General features: G+C 49.4%; 1 protein-coding gene across 1 annotated transcript in view; it reads left to right on the top strand.

The window, feature by feature from the left end:
* The first annotated feature begins 7,664 nt into the window (after positions 1–7,664).
* The window catches only part of BTBD16 (BTB domain containing 16), a 48,895-nt gene continuing 41,000 nt past the window's right edge, over positions 7,665–15,559 (top strand). The window contains exons 1-3 of the mRNA XM_010969897.3: positions 7,665–7,682; positions 9,325–9,473; positions 15,432–15,505. Of these exons, the coding sequence (XP_010968199.2) occupies positions 7,665–7,682; positions 9,325–9,473; positions 15,432–15,505 (241 nt within the window). The remainder of the gene's footprint in view (positions 7,683–9,324; positions 9,474–15,431; positions 15,506–15,559) is intronic.

Genomic DNA, 15,559 nt, shown 5'->3' with positions numbered 1-15,559 from the left:
TCAGTGCTCTGCGTGGGACAGATGGAGGAGGTGACAGGGCCAGAGTGAGGGCTGCCTGGCTCCCTGATCGGCTCCTTTCACTTAATCCTTGGTCCTGATGCGATGCTGAAGTTTCTTAGCAAAGCCTCTGTGCTTTCCAGGACATTCCACTTGAAAAATTGAACAGGGCGGGCGGGTGTTCCGATGGGGGCGGAGTGGAGGTGTGCGCATGCGCAGGGCATGTTGGCTGGAGGAAGGGCGCTTACGCGTGAGCACGCGCGGGGGCGCCCTCGGGGTAAACAACCTGTAGCTCATTTTCTCTTTGAAATAATAGAGTGAACTGTTTTTATTTTCATTTTACAAGAAGGAAAAAGAGGCTCAGAGAGGTTAAAAAATCTGGGGATTGGCTGAGTCACTCAGCCAAGAGACTGGATCCCAGGTCTTCAGTGACTTCAGGGTCCTTCGCATTGCCCAGTCTAACAGGTCTCTTCCCGGATGTCGGAGCAGAAAGTGGTGCGGAGAGAAGGCACAGGGCAGGGAATCCGCCTTCGGCCTGCAGTGGTCCTCTCGTCCATTCTTTAACCCGCCTGATTGGTGGCTCCGCCTTGAGTCTGGGCTGGCTCCACTATTGTTTTTATGGACTATTGAAACCCTGCTCTTCGTTCAATGGATGGGAATGGCAGTGAGGCTGCCCCAGGTGTGCATTACTAGGCTGATGGGCGTGGCTTTGCTTTTCCTGGTCTTTGCATGTTTCCCTCTACAGTCAGTGGACCCCTGGCACCTTCCCCAAGCTGGTGGCACCCAGCCAGGCTTCTGAGTTCCTTGGGCTGGAACAGCAGAGGCAGAATCTGGAGAATGCACGGGTCTGTCTTTTGGATTTGTTAGGAGCTGGGAAAAGCAACTTGGAGACCAAAAAGGGTAGGACCAGACAAAACCCAGACTCCTTGGCCCCTGCAAGCCTTGGGAGATCTGGTCTCTGCTCCCCTTCTGGCCTCCTGGCCTCCATTCGCACCTGTCGTGCAGTCAGACTGCATGCGCATTCTCTACTCCAACCTAGCACATGCTGTTCCCTGTACCAGGGACACTTACCCCTGCCCCATCATATCTCGGCTAAATCCTACTCCCCTAGGGCTCATCCTTGATGTCACTTCCTCCAAGGAGTCCTCCCTGAAGCCCCAGGCCTGGGTCAGTGTTTTAAAATGTTGGTCTTAATTATTATTCAGGTAGGGTGAAGCCAATAGATCAGGAGACAATTATCACAGAAAACATAGTTTGTTACTCCCAGTTCCCAAGAGGAAGGGAGCAGAGCCATGTGAAGATGCACCAGGGTCGATCAGGAGGCAGAGAGAGAAAGGGGAAAAATGTGGTCTTTGTTGTGGTTCCTGAGGGAAGGGACAGGTGAGGCAGGACAGGCAGGCTTAGGACTGGCTGGTTTGAATCATTTCAGCAGATTTGGGGCATAGGGGCTTTCTGTGGTGCTCTGCTACTTGGCCCTGGGGTGGACAGGGCAGGGGACAGTGGCCCTGAGTGTGAGAGGGGATTGGGCTGTGGTCTCTGGATTGGCTGGTTTCCATATGAAGGGCTGACTTGAAGGCAAATCCTTCACTATCTCTAGAAATTGTCCAGCCCTGGGAGGACCTGTCCCTCCAGGGTCAGCAAGGCCCCAAGATGTCACAGCATCAGAACAAGAGGCATGCTTAATACAGTCACTTGCCCCTCCTATGAGTTCCTGCAGTTCACTGTCCCATCACCCTGTTCACTGTGAGCCTCATATGGGGAGAGTTCAAACCACCAAAAGTGAGGTGCTCGGGCACAAAAGATGATTTTTTAAGGGCAGCTCACAAATGACTTTTAAAAAAATAGTTATGTAGTCAATTTTCATGTATATTAGAAATGAACTAGTATACCAAATATGTTATTTCATTGATAAAGTAAATTTACTTTAAAAACATTGTATGTAACAAAAAATTGTATAAAAAAGATAAGCCTATTCTTAGAGAAAAATTCTAAGTAAACAATGTTCCAAATGATATGAGGACATGGAATAGCAGGGGTAGTCTCCTCTCTCACCTTGCCCCCACTGCACCCCAACACCCAGCGCAAACTTGATCCTCGGACTTCACTGAAATGAGTGAATGCATCAAGCCCTGGGCCAGTGAGTTGTCATCACCCCTCCCACTCCTGGCTGCACCGACCAGAAGTCTTAGAAGAATAGGATCAGCGGTGGATGGAGCCGAGGAGTCGTTTTGTCTGAACTTTGTTTTGCCAATGAAAAAACGGCTAAGGCCTGATTCAGAGTGAAGACCCTCCTGGGGTGACACAGCAAGTCAGTGGCCAGGGTCTGACCCAGTCCAGGTCTCCTTACTCATTGCTGAGACCACCCTCTTGCCATATAGGACTCCCTTCAAGGGCACGCCCCAACCACTGCTGCTCCTCGGGGAGGCCCCTGCGTGTCTCTCAGCTTGTGTGCCGCCTCAGCCGGAGGCTTGGTCTAGAGGCAGTGCCCCTCCCACCCCGGCAGTGGCAGAGACCAGGTGCTCTGACCACCACCCATGCCTTGGGAGCCAGCTGATCCTGGTGTCCGCGGGCCTCCCACTGCACGCACACTGGATTGGGTCCTGTTGCTTATAGAACCAGAGGTTTTAGAACCAACACTTGGCCTTTGGGACCCGAATGCTCCAAGCTGCCAGGCCCCAGGGCTCTGAGTCTACGCTTCCCACCCAGAGAGGTCAGTGTTATCTCTGGGATCACACAGCTAGTCGGTGCCAGGATCAGCGTTGGAATCAGGTGTTCCTCCCCACGTGGGTCACCCGATGGAGGGGCTGGCATGGGCAGTCTGGAGTATTCAAGAAGGTGGACATCCCACTGTAATCGCCCTGTGGCACTAGGGATTAAGCTCTGTCTGAGAGCTGTGCCCAATGAAGTTTGGTGTCTGAGCCACTGAATGCCTTTGCTCTTGAGATTTCTGACTTGTCTGGGCCCGTGGGACTGGGTTACTGCACATCCCAGCACTCTGGGCACGACCAGGAAAGGGCTTTAGGGAAACATGCTGGGGGGCATTCCCATTTATTTGTACTTGTTGTCTTTCACTTTGGCTAATAGCTCAGCTCCCAAGCTTTGTGGGGGGATGTGTGTATAGAGGGCTTTGGGGGTACACTGAAGGCCCTGGGTCCCTCAGCTCAGATCTTGTAGGAAGTGATGGGCTCAGCCAAAGCCAGGGCTTCTGCTTATGGATAGTGGGGAGTGTGGCACCCTGGGATGCTGCCTTAGAGTGGACACTGGAGGGCGCCCAAGAGCCCACTTTCTGTACCCTAGAAAGTGGTACCTGAGCGCATCCAGGGCTGGCCCATAATGGAGTGGGTGGGACTGCCAGACGGTCCAGGACAACGTGTTTCAAACTTTTTAATTGAAATCTAACATGGGGCCCTTCATTCCAGGGAACGTTGGAGTGGATGGAAGGGAGAAACAAAGAAGGAGCGAATCTGCCCATTTGTGCATAGACTTCTGCTGAGATGAGACCATGACCCACACAGAAGCAGACACACACACGCGCACATGCACACACACACGCACACACATGCACACACACACAGTGCTCATCCATATGCAAAGACAGAGTGGTGGGCAGGGACTGGTACATCCAGTTATCCAAGTCGAGACGTTTGTTGAGCACGTCCCAAGGGCCAAGTTTGGTGCCGGGCCCTGTGGGAACGCAGGGATGCACAAGACACCAGAGGGCGCTCCACAGTGACCGGCTACTCTGCGGAGCAGATCGTGGTGTCGGGAGAGCAGTATCGCAGATCTGAGGGTGAGGAGGGAGGTTCGCGGAGAGCTGCCTCCCACTGATCGAGTGTTTCATGGCTTCTACAACACAATGACCAGTATGCGGAGCAGCTCGGCTTTATGGCTTATGTGGCTCAAGAGAGAGTGCACGTGAAGTAACCTCAGGGCTTCACGAGCTGCGCTGACTCCAGGCCCCTGTTGCTGTAGCTGGGTTTCCTGTGAGCCCTGGGGTGGAGGTCCAGGACTCCGATGGGCAAGGGTCCACGGTCCCACCTCCCTACCTCACAAGCTTTGCAGACCTCGTGACTGAGGACACTGCAAGATTCCACCTTGGCCCCCAGAATGAAAGCTCTTGGCCTTGTCCCCCAAGGGACAAGCTCTCAATTCCCAGAGAGAGCAGGTTAAAAATCATCTACCAGCAAAACAAGTCATTGGTCATAAGTTTCAATAATATAAAATGCTCCAATTTTTATTTAAATATTTTTGTCTAAATATTTTGACTAAAAATATGTACAATGTTTATTTAAATATTTGTTTTATTTAAATATTTTGTTTCCGGATACTAGAGCTAGAAAAGGAGCACCCCAGAATGCCGGCGCAGGATCTGAGGCCCTTCCAGCCCAATCTTGCTTTACAGATGGGGCCTGAGGGCTTGGGGGATGATTGTCACGGAGGCTGAGGTTGATTCTCTCTTTTAGAGAATTGCCTGGGTTACCCCATGTGCTCTAAGGGAACATGCCGCTGCTCCCCTAAGGAGGGAGGCCGAGGAGGAGGTGTGGGGCTCCCCACTTGGTCTCTGTAAGATTCCATCCCTCCCACAGCCCCCAACCTGCGCTGAGACTGAGTCTGGAACAGGAAGGGCTCGGAACCCTCCCTGATGTTGCCATGGTGCCCACAAAGACCCAAGGGAACCGAAGGTGAGCTCCCCTGCCGAAGAACCTTGCCCATAGGAAGAAAGAGGTGAGCCCCACATGTCATGAGCGCTCCGAGGAATCGGCCTCAGAGGCGAAGAGCCCTCAGCTCTCCTGTAATGCAGAGATCAATGTAAGGAGAGTGCCTCCATTCCACCAGCTCCCCCTGTAAGCACACTTGAGGTGGGCAAGGGGGCTTCAGAACAGTGAGTATGCCTGGCACACTCATTCACGTTAGAGACAGAGGGCATCCCTAGGGATGGGAGCCACTTCGACTTGGTTCCATCTGGTCAGTTGGCAGGGAGGGGCTTTGGGGGCTCGGGGCTGGGAGGCAGGAGGGATCCAGGAGCTGAAGCATTGTTGTAAGTAGCTCCTGCCACTCAGAGTGACCCCATAGGAACCAACCCTCAAAGCCCTTCAAGGGACATTTTGCCTGGCATGATAAAAAAAGAAAAATACGTGTCTAGGACATTGAAATAGCCCTGGATTTCAAGATCAGCTTAAAAGGCTCTTGGGTATCAAGCAGGAGCTTGGGTACCTCAGTGTAAACTCCATTCTCCCTCTCTCTGAGCAGATGCCAAGTCTTGTTCAGGGAGGGGGCAGGAGGGGGGACTCCTGTTCAGCTGCAGTTTATTCTGTGCTGACCAGGTCTGCTTGAGAACGTAACACTCTTTCTCTCTCAGATTCCTCTGGGCCACATTGAGGATTCAGGAGTATATATTAAGGGCAGTGGAAGCTCGTAAGAGGTTTGATGTTGGGGAGTGAAAGGTATTTCTGACTTCTGCATGGAAAGTGGATCAGAGAAGCGTATGTGAATTATCTGAGGGTAGGGAAAACCTCCTTACACAAGATGGAAACCCAGCTATAAAGGAAACACATCAGATATCAAACTTTTTATCCAGTTTTTAAATTAGGGACAGTCAAAGGATAGATATATACATACGTAGAGACATACATAGAGACACGCATGTATTTGACATATTTTCCACACCTAGTTAAATACTTTGTATAACATACACAAAGTGAAGAGGCAAATGACACCCTGGAGAAAATTTTTGCAAGGTGTAAGGTGGGCAAAAGGTTAGTATCCGTGGCACACAGAGAGCTTTGAGAAATGCTAAGGAAACTGTAGCAATCCAATGGCAAAATGGGGAAAGTCTGTGATTAGGCAGTCCTCAGAAAAGGAAAATTATAAGGCTAATAAATCTATGAAAAAAATCTCAACAGTGGCCAGGGAAGTTCAAGTTAAAACAATAATCTGAAACCATCTGTCACCCTCCAGATTGGTAAAAAATAAATATTGATAATACTGAATACTGGAGATGGTGTGTGGAAAAAAGCACTTCTGAATTGGATGGGAATGCAACTTGCTGTAACTTTTGAAAAAGTGAGTTGGCATCATCTGTATCAATTAAAGATATATATCTTCGTTAACATAATCCCTCTTTGAAGAATATATTTCTTAGAAATAAAAGCAGTAACACACGAAGATGGATATATATATATATACATATTTAGATACAGGTATAGTTAACAGCTATAGCTACAAATACATGTGTGTTTATAACCATGTATAGATACATATACACATGCCTATATGTATTTGTGTTTATTGCAGCATTGTTTATGGGAGTAAAAATGCAGGAAGCAGGCTGAATGATCATCCACAGGGCAATAGTCTAATAAATTATGATACAGCCACAGTATGAAGTATTATGCAGCTACTATTAAATTTTTCTTCACTTGTCTTTGAATTAGCTCACGTGTTACAATGAATATCTATTACTTTGGCCATTTATGAAGTCTAATTAAGATAATTAAAAGGAAAGGAAAAGCCTGTCTGCCCAGGTGGGATGGAAACTCCCCGAGGCAGGGACCCTGTCCACTATTTTCCCTGCTGTATCCCAGAAACAACGAACACGTTCCTTGTCGGTGGCAGCTGCAGAGAATGTGCTTGTTAAACACACGCACGCATGAGGCCCTTCTCACCACCGCGGCTGCAGGGCAGGTGATGCGCTATCTGCGGAGCAGCGCAGTGTCAGCGGGTATTCCTGGTCAGTAGGGGGCGTCTATTCTGCTGGTTTTGCCTGCTGGACCAAGATGGCTCTGGGGAACTGCCCAGCCCCCATCGCAGTCTTGTTAAGTGAGTTAATCATGGTGTCTGCCCGCTTGAGACCTCAGCCAGGCCAGCTGCGTTCTTTCGCTGGGAATTTCAGTTGAGCAGAACCACCCTGCTTCAGCCTAGAGGCAGCACCCCACAGAGGTGGCCACTGGCGCTCACACTCGCATCCCTGGAGCTGCTTCCTGGCCTCCCCTAAAGAGTGTTCTCCAGTTTTCCCTTTGATTCTGAGAGTACCCTGATTCCCTCATCATTCTTTTAACAAATCTCAACCTCCCTTAACCCCTATGTATATATATATTTTTTGACCATACCATTGACAGAGTTACATTCTGATGTTTGCAACCGAACTGCCCTAATAGTGGTCAGAGACAGCTGGGAAGTCCTGCCACTCATCCTCCTTCATGGCTCTCAAAGCTAAGGTGACATAAGTCCACTGTGCGCCAGGACAGCCCTGGTCAACGCCTGCTATCCAGGCCTAATTATCAGTGTCACCCTTTCAGTCTGATCTGAATGAGAAATTATATGATCTGCCTACTTGCAGGCCTCCTTTGGTCCCCATCACTTTGGTAAAGAGTGGAGAATCGTGGATTATCTCCTGTTTTGCTTTATCTGAACCACTTTCCCAGCACAATAGCGGAGAGTCATCTTTCTACTAATATGCTTTAAAATTTTTGATTTTCACTTGATTTGATAAATAACCCACACTCAAGGCTTACTCATTATTACTTTGTGGCAAAGTATGGAGTCTTTGGGCCAATCTCCTCCGTAATATTTTGAAGAGACCCTTTGGAAACTTTTTGGAAATTTAAAATCTGCCTCTTTCGTCTTCCAGGTGCTTCCTCCCCCTTGTGTCATCTCCACTCTCCTTCATGAAAATGCTGAAGCCAGTAAGTAGATGGTGTCACGAGAGGGCAGGCTCTGGTGAGGAGCAGGAGCACCTGGTGACAGCTGTGTTGCTGGGATCCCACAAGGGGATGGGTCCTGCCACCCTGAGGGCCTCAGGCTTTATCAGCTGGCTGTGCTGGGTAGACAGTGTGCGGCCCTGCTGTCAGAGCCCCGCTGTTCTTGTCTCACATTTCAGCAGGGCTGCATCTAGACTCAGATTCCACAGTTTTCAAACACCCACCGTATTTCTGGCACTGAACTACAGCACTATACTAGTTCCCAAACTTTAGTTTGTCATTTTAACACCATCCTCATCCTCATCTTCATCATCACCCTCATCTTCATTATCATCATTATTACTGTCATTATTCCCAGTTTGTGTATGAGAACCGATAGGTTCAAAAGGTTAAATGCTTTACCCAAGGTCAGAAAACTAGTTAGTGGCAAAAACAAGATTTGAACGCAGATCTCCATTCCATGGTCCGCGGTCTCCCTTCCTCCCTGTGGGGCCTGGCATGGCTGGCTTAGGATCAGTTGTATCCATTCTTGTGGGTCCCTCGTGGTGCACATTTCCTGGGTAGGTTTCCTGGAGCCACTCTGTCTGAGGTTTACATCCATGCTGCGTATGGGACTGCTCCCTTAAGGAATTTGCTGAAACCCAGGACCTCAAGAAAATGTCTAGGGAAAAGCCCCTGCCTAGGGGCCCAGCTGCTCCAGCCCTGAGTTTATATCAAAAGAACTGAAAACCAGTGTTGGAACAGAAACTCGTACATGAATATTCATCGCAGTGCTCTTCACAGCAGCCAAAAGGTTGTAACAGCCCCCACGTCTATCGACCGATGAATGGATAACCAAAATGTGGTCTGTCCACACAAGGGAATATCATTCAGCCATAAAAAGGAATGAAAATCTGACACATGCTATAACATGGATGAACCTTGAAAACACGCAAAGTGGAAGATGCGGGACATAAAAGCCCACTATCGTGTGATACCATTTATATAAAATACCCTGAAGAGGCAACTCCAAAGGGATGGAACACAGGCGAGTGGTTTCCAGGAGGTGGGGGAAGGGGAAATTGAGAGTGATGGCTTAATGGGTACGAAGTTTCCTTTTGGAGCAATGAAAATGTTCTGAACTAGAACACAGTTGTAATGGTTGTACCACATCGTAGATGAACTAAATGCCACTAACTGTACACTCCGAAATGGATAAAATGGTGAGTTTCATGTTTAGTGTATTTTACCGCAGTTAAAAAGTAACAGTTCCTGCCCCAAATCTCCTCAGTTTGGTATCTTTCTGAATCACATTTTAGGATAAACATTTAAAGTTTCTTAAAGCTTAATCCCATCCCTGCTTGTGGGTTCTTTAGAGCTGCTGCAGAGAAACAATCTTTCTCTCTGAACTTTTGCCTCTGGTACCTCCTGTCCTAGATGCTAAATTACTTGGTGGCTTGCAGCCCTGTCTCCTGAATACAATACATTTGCCTCGAGAAGATGGCTTTTGAGAAAACTTGGCCATATTTGAAAATTAACGAGCTTTTCAGTTTGCCTTGATTTCCTTTCTGCTGTACAGTTTGGAAAACCTGGCATTTATGAGAGGTTAAAAAAAGACGTTTTCTCTCTCTCTTTGCTTCCGGAGCAGCACAGACCCCGGCTGGAACGCCGGGTTGTTGGCTCAACCAACCGGTGGCGTCTCCCCAGAGAGCCTTTCTCCGGGGACCTGCTGGCACTTTCCCAAATGTGCAAGGCTGTCAGCATAGACTTTGATGAAGTTCTGAAGAACCCAGACAGGTAGGGAGATCAAAGGGCCACAGCCGGGATGTCCCATCAGGATGAGCCATCCCTCTGGGAAGTGCCCCGTGGATGGATCCATCTAATGGGCAGATGGGCTGTCCCAGGCATTTGCCAGGAAGACTGCCTTGTGGACCATCCCTTAGGGATGGACAGGGTCAGGGTGATGACTTCCTCTGAGAATGTCTGGGAGTGGTGATAAAAGTCCAGTGAGATTGAGAATTTTTTTCTAGATTTTCCTTTGTATTGGGAACTTTGGACCCGAACAAGATTCTAAGTTTATCAACTGATTTGTGTTGACAAACAAAGTGAGATGGCCCAGCTCAGCGTCTGAACCCCTCCCACAAATGCACATGACCACCCAGCAAGGGGGGAAGCGGGCTACCGCTCACTCCCAAAGTATTCTGAGTAGCTGGCTTAAAACATCACTTCTCTAGGTTACGAGTTCTTTCTTGTCTTCCCATGGCAGAAGGAACCCTTCACTTCCCTTGTCCTTTGGACCTGCCTTGATGCCACTGCCTCCGTGGGCTGGCAGCATTTGCCTTGGGAGCACTGAGTCCAATCTACTTGCACGTGGGCTGTGCCCTGGCGGCACCTGGCACAGAAAAGCTCCTGGCTCCAGGTTTGCTGAGCGAGTAGCCACATCTTCCCTTACTAGACCCACTGGCCAGCCCTGCTCCATGGCCTTCCACCCCACAGATGACTATATTTATTATACACACATGAATAAACCAAAATCCATCTGGATTTGCCCTTTCAGTTCTCTGATGATCCCAGCTCAGAAAAAAAAAAAAAATTGAGTGCTGTGAGTTGCTATTTTTGGCATTGGCTACGCATAGCCTTAAACAAGTTTGAATTTATTTTATATTTTGTTTGGTTAGAGCCCTGAAGAAGTCTTAGTGTTTTTGCCAAAGTTTGTTTTGTTGCTTAGTGCCAGGACTGGGCTGGGCAAGCAAGCGCTGGAGCTGAGCCTGGGAATATGGGCAAACTGATCCCGAAACCTGAGGAGGGTGGCCGGGCAGCGGAGACAGAGATCTTCAGGACTTGGTTTGTGGAATCGCTGAGCTAAGCTGGGGATGGTGGCCTGAGGGGTGATGGATGGCTGTTGGTGTTGGTATCTGACAAGGTTGGAATTCCTTCTCCTCCACTTACTAGCTCTGTGACCTTTAGCCAGTGGTTTAACCTCTCTGAGCCTGTTTCCTCGCCTGTGAAATAGTGAGACTAACATCTCCCTTGAAGAGTTACCTCGAGGATTAAATCAGACAGTACCTGGAAAATGATTAGTGTCACTCCTGGCACACAGTAGCTGTTCAGTAGACGGAGCTATTGATCCTGGTGGTTTCATTTTGGGGAGTGTCAGCCCTGTGCTCTGCCAGCCAGTGACTCCATATCTCACTCTGACACTCAGTTCCTTCTCCACATCATGCACCTTACCTCCAACACAACAGATGCAAGGACTGGTCTGGGCACTGTTTTCCCAGGAGAAATTTTACAAATCTGCCTCTCTCCTTGGTGATGCTGGGAAGCTGTGGGTAGGGAGGCAGGCTGAGGGCAGGTAGGCACTCTGGGCAGGTGGATCACTGGTGTACCAGGGGGTCAGCCAACCCAGGCTCAGCTCAGCTGGGCAGTTTGTCTGCTCCACAGGCCTGTTGTCCTCCTGAGACAGTGGGCTTGCCTGGGCATGTTCTTGTCCTGGTGATGGCAGAGGGCAAGAGGGCAAGCCCAGCTGTACATGTGCTTTTCAGCCCTTCAGTCACATCCTGTCCACTAACATCCCATCAATCAAGGCAAGTCACGTGGCCAAACTCAAAGTCAAGGAGCAGGAAACACACACCGTCTCTTTGTCGGGAGAGACTCTGGAGTCCTGCAGCAAAATGTGTGGCCATGGCTTGTGTGTGTGTGTGTGTGTGTGTGTGTGTGTGTGTGTGTGTGTGTGTGTGTGCGTGTGTGTGACTGGGGCCATGGGTGCAGTCTACCCCAATGTAGGAGTAACTAATTTTCGTTAATAAATGCAAATTTTTATTTTCTATATTTTCACAATGGAGATTTATTCCATATGATTGTGAGAAATAAACTTGGAAAGCATTATAAAGGTTTTATTTAATTTAGGTAATAAAATAAAGGGCTTATTCCTGGTAACTCTTCTGTGCTTTCAGACTTCAGGCAACTGTCAGATAACAAGGTCAATGAGTGCGAGTGGCGTCTGGAACTGTATCTGCAACATACATGTGCCCAGAGCTCCCCAAGGCTCTCAGCACCTGCCTGGACCAGCAAGCCTGTCTTTGCTCTTCATGCTGTTATTGTTGCTTCTCCCACTTGGGGGCGCTGTTGGCTTTGACAGGAGCTGGACCAATCTATATTTTACTTGTTATACAAAGCATCACTGGCAGTGGAAAGCTGAGTTAACTAGCTCCCAGCTTCCCATTTATTTCGGATACATAATCATGCCTCTCATAGGCCAATGCCCCGGGCTCTGCCCAGCTGGCCGCTACTTCTGCTTGTTTCTGTGGGTTTCTGTGACGCAGTAAGATTTGGCTCCATGACTCAGAGATGCTGTGCAGGAGCCTCGGGTCCCTGGTCCTCCTTGTCGTGCGTCCTTCCACTGGCACTGGGGTGTGGAGTGCGGGGAGAGGGGCCCTGAGAGATGAGGAAATGCTAGCCTCCTCCCAAACAACCTAATCTTTTCATGGCTTAGTTTCTTTATTGGCAAATTGGAGATGCTGTCTTACAGGGTTGCTGTGAGAATTTTATGACATAATTCATGCTGAGAGCTTGGAACGGTGTCTGGCACATAAATACCCAATTAATGTGTCACCCAGTGTCCCTGGGGTTCTCTGGCATGTGTGGACACAGCTATCATCTGAACCCAAAGATCCCAGATGGGGGAGTGTGGCTGAGGCTCTGGGGCTTGGGTGCTAGGAAAAGTGACCTGCCTCATGTTGTCTCCCATTCTGACCACAACGCCAAGTCCACTCTGGGAGGGGAGGAGGTCATGCTGAGAGGTAAGGATGTAAAGAAAGGACCTAGATTTTTATCTGAGAGTAGTTCTGGGAAAGCTGGACCTGAAAACCGTGATCCATGGTTTTGAGCTGACAGAAGCAAAGATGTTAACCGAGAGCCCGCTCCATGCCAGGTGCCCTGAGCGTTAGCAATTTTGCTTCCCCCAGCAATTTTGCTTCCCCCAGCGACTCATTTCTCTCTTAGGAAGGAAAGCCCTGAGACCCAGAGGCAGGCTTAAGGTCATGTGGCAGCCAATGGAAGGACTGGGACCCAGGTCCAGGTCTGTGTGACTCTTCCCAGGAAATCAAATTGGAGTTTCACATGTTGAGGGTATCAGGTCAGACGCCCTTTGGATGGTCTGCGGAAGGGAGTCCATCTGTCCTTGGGAAACTTACGGAATTCCCCCCTTCCCCTTCTTGTTTTTCTATTATGGTGTTGCCCCAAAAGGGGAAGCCCTCCTGTCTCACCCAAAAGAGAAGAATTCAGGTGGGAGAAAAAAGCCTGGGTAGTTAAGATTTTAAAGATTTATTAGCAGAGTGAAAATCCACCTCTAAGAGCGGAAGGTGGGCTCATCCCAGAGCAGATGGCAGCCCTGGTGTCGGTCTGTCCCTTCTGTCTCACATCCTCACTTAGAGGCAGTCTCTTGATTGATTGACAGCTCTTGCCCCTGGAGTGCTTGGTCCTGCCTGTCTCCTTTTGCGCATGTCCTTACCCAGGATGCACACAGAAAAGCCCAAGGGAGTGGGGGTGGAGGCTAACTATATTACAGTGAGCACTGGGTCATGTCCAGTTAGGTCTTTGTCACTACTGTGGTCTCTGCTGCCTAGTCTCACCGGGTTTCCTGCTGGCACTCATTTAGGGGAGGTAAAGCCCCTTATGCTGAAAGCGGGCATATCGCCATCTTGCAGACCGTCCTCGCTCTCCTTCATCTTATGTGCCTGGTGCCCCCATTTATCTAACTGCCTAACACCGGGAGTGAGCCACAGACTAACAGCATGTTCCCAACATCCCCACTTCATCCAGGCCATTTAGCCCAGAGAGTGAAGAGGACAACCCAGAGATGCCATGTGTTCCATTAACTTTTCCGAGGGTCCTTAAATGAACCTCAGCCTTTGGGAACTAGAGAGGCTGCATGATAAATGGTATATCTGGGCAAGCCGCCAAGACAGCAGGAGAAGGCAATGCGGTCACTTCTGTTGCCAGGCATCTCCTGGTTCAACTGATGACAGCGATGTTTATAAGGGTAGCTGAGTTCATGGCCCATTGCCCCATAGTTTCCAAAGTCTACTGCTCCATTTTAAGATCACAGTCTGAACTCCTGACCTTGGCCAGCTCTTCCCAGATGTGTGACCCACTCCACCAGGGGGACTGCGTCTGGCTAGGGTCAGATCCACTGCTCTGTTGGATAAACAACTCAGGCTCCCACTGCCTTCCTGAGGCTGAGTCACTGGTAGTCACCATCTCTGCTTGGAAAGGGCAGCATGTGGTCAATATTATTCTGGACACAGGCTCCCCCACCCATGCCCTCCTGCATCCACCCTGGCCCACGAAGGGTTCTGGTATCATTGAAAAACAGCAGGGCAAAGGTGAACTGACTGGATGTGGTCAAGTGTCCCTTGGCCGGTTGGCTGTCTTGAGATGGCTGTCTTCAAGCTGTGAATATGTGACCCCAACTTTGTTTCATTTCCTTGCTCAGCAGGATGAACACAGTGCTTATGGAAAAGCAACTTATCTTTGCCATCATGTAGTCATTGATATTTATCCAGCAGCTGCACGATGGCTGTGCTAGGCTTACAGCAGTAAATAAACGCCGACTCTGTCTTTGGGGGATGCAGGGTCTAGTGCAGAGGGCGCATGAGTGAACAGATGACCACCTGACACTGTAGAAGGAGTTCTAACTGGGGTATCCCAGGGCAAGCAGTGGGGAGGGCCATCAGCCCAGCATCCCCAGAGGAAACAGCAACTAAGCTCATCTGGAAGGCTGAGTATCAGCTCAAGAGAAAGGACCACTCTGGACTGAGGGAGCTGTGTGTCCAAAAGATTGGAAGCAAGCAGTGGTGGGTTCAGGCTGTTGAGAAAGGCTGGAGCCAGGAGTGTAGAGATGGATGAGGCTGCAGAGATAAGCAGGAGCTTGTTAGCCATGCTAGGGGGGTCATGCTAAGGAGGTCGGGCTTTCCCCCAGGAGCATGGGGAGACACCGAGGGATTCCCGGCAGGAGAGGAGCAAGTCCAGATTTGCATTTTGGATGGTTCCTCAGGCTGCAGGGTGGGGTGTGCATCGGAGGGGAGCACGCAGGAGCCTGGGAGATTGGCAGTGACTGGAGGAGATAACAGTGGCTTAGATGAAGGTCCTAGCAATAAGGGCAAGGATTCGTCCAAGGAGACATGGATGAATTCCAAAGACATTTCATCAGATCTGGGCAGGTGACCAAGTGGGACAACATTCAGGATGCTGGCCTGGGTACCTGGAGGCTGGTGGGGCCATTTCCTGGTGGAGGGTTGGGGTTCAGGGTAGATTCGGAATTTCGTTCATGGACACATTGAGACTGGGGTATCCATGACCCTAAACAAGTATTGCTGAGCCAATTTCCCAGACATGCTCAGAACCCTCCCTTCCTTCCTACAGCAGATATTCACTGAGCACCTATTTATTTGCTAGACATTGTTTTAGACACTTGCCCGGAGAGGTGTCATTTAGGCAGCGGATGTGGCCTCAGATACCTCCCTGGTAACACCTACCCCCAACTGAAAACAGGAATTAACGTTTTGAGCCGGTCATCAGAGCTTACAGTTTACCCAACTGGCGGACACGTTGGTGTCCTGAGGAAACTATGCCAAGGGGAGAGATAAGGTTGATTCGTGGACGATTTAGGGATGGCTACGCTGGAATGATGAATATTACAGTTGGAGAAAAGTGTCAGTATTAACTCCTGGATTTTTGTTTGTATTTTTCTTTGAGGTTGTGTGTTTCACAAATTCAGAAATATTTCCCAGGGAATTCGAAGAAAAAAGCCATCCAAAGCGGGGAGGCAGGTGAGTTCTTGTCACCGGTGGACAGAATGTTGCTGACCACAGGGGCACCTTGTG

The sequence above is a fragment of the Camelus bactrianus genome, chromosome 11, assembly GCF_048773025.1.
Source record: "Camelus bactrianus isolate YW-2024 breed Bactrian camel chromosome 11, ASM4877302v1, whole genome shotgun sequence".
Lineage (NCBI taxonomy): Eukaryota > Metazoa > Chordata > Mammalia > Artiodactyla > Camelidae > Camelus > Camelus bactrianus.
Note: the sequence above shows the minus strand (reverse complement) of the source record. Positions and strands in the feature narration are given on the sequence as shown.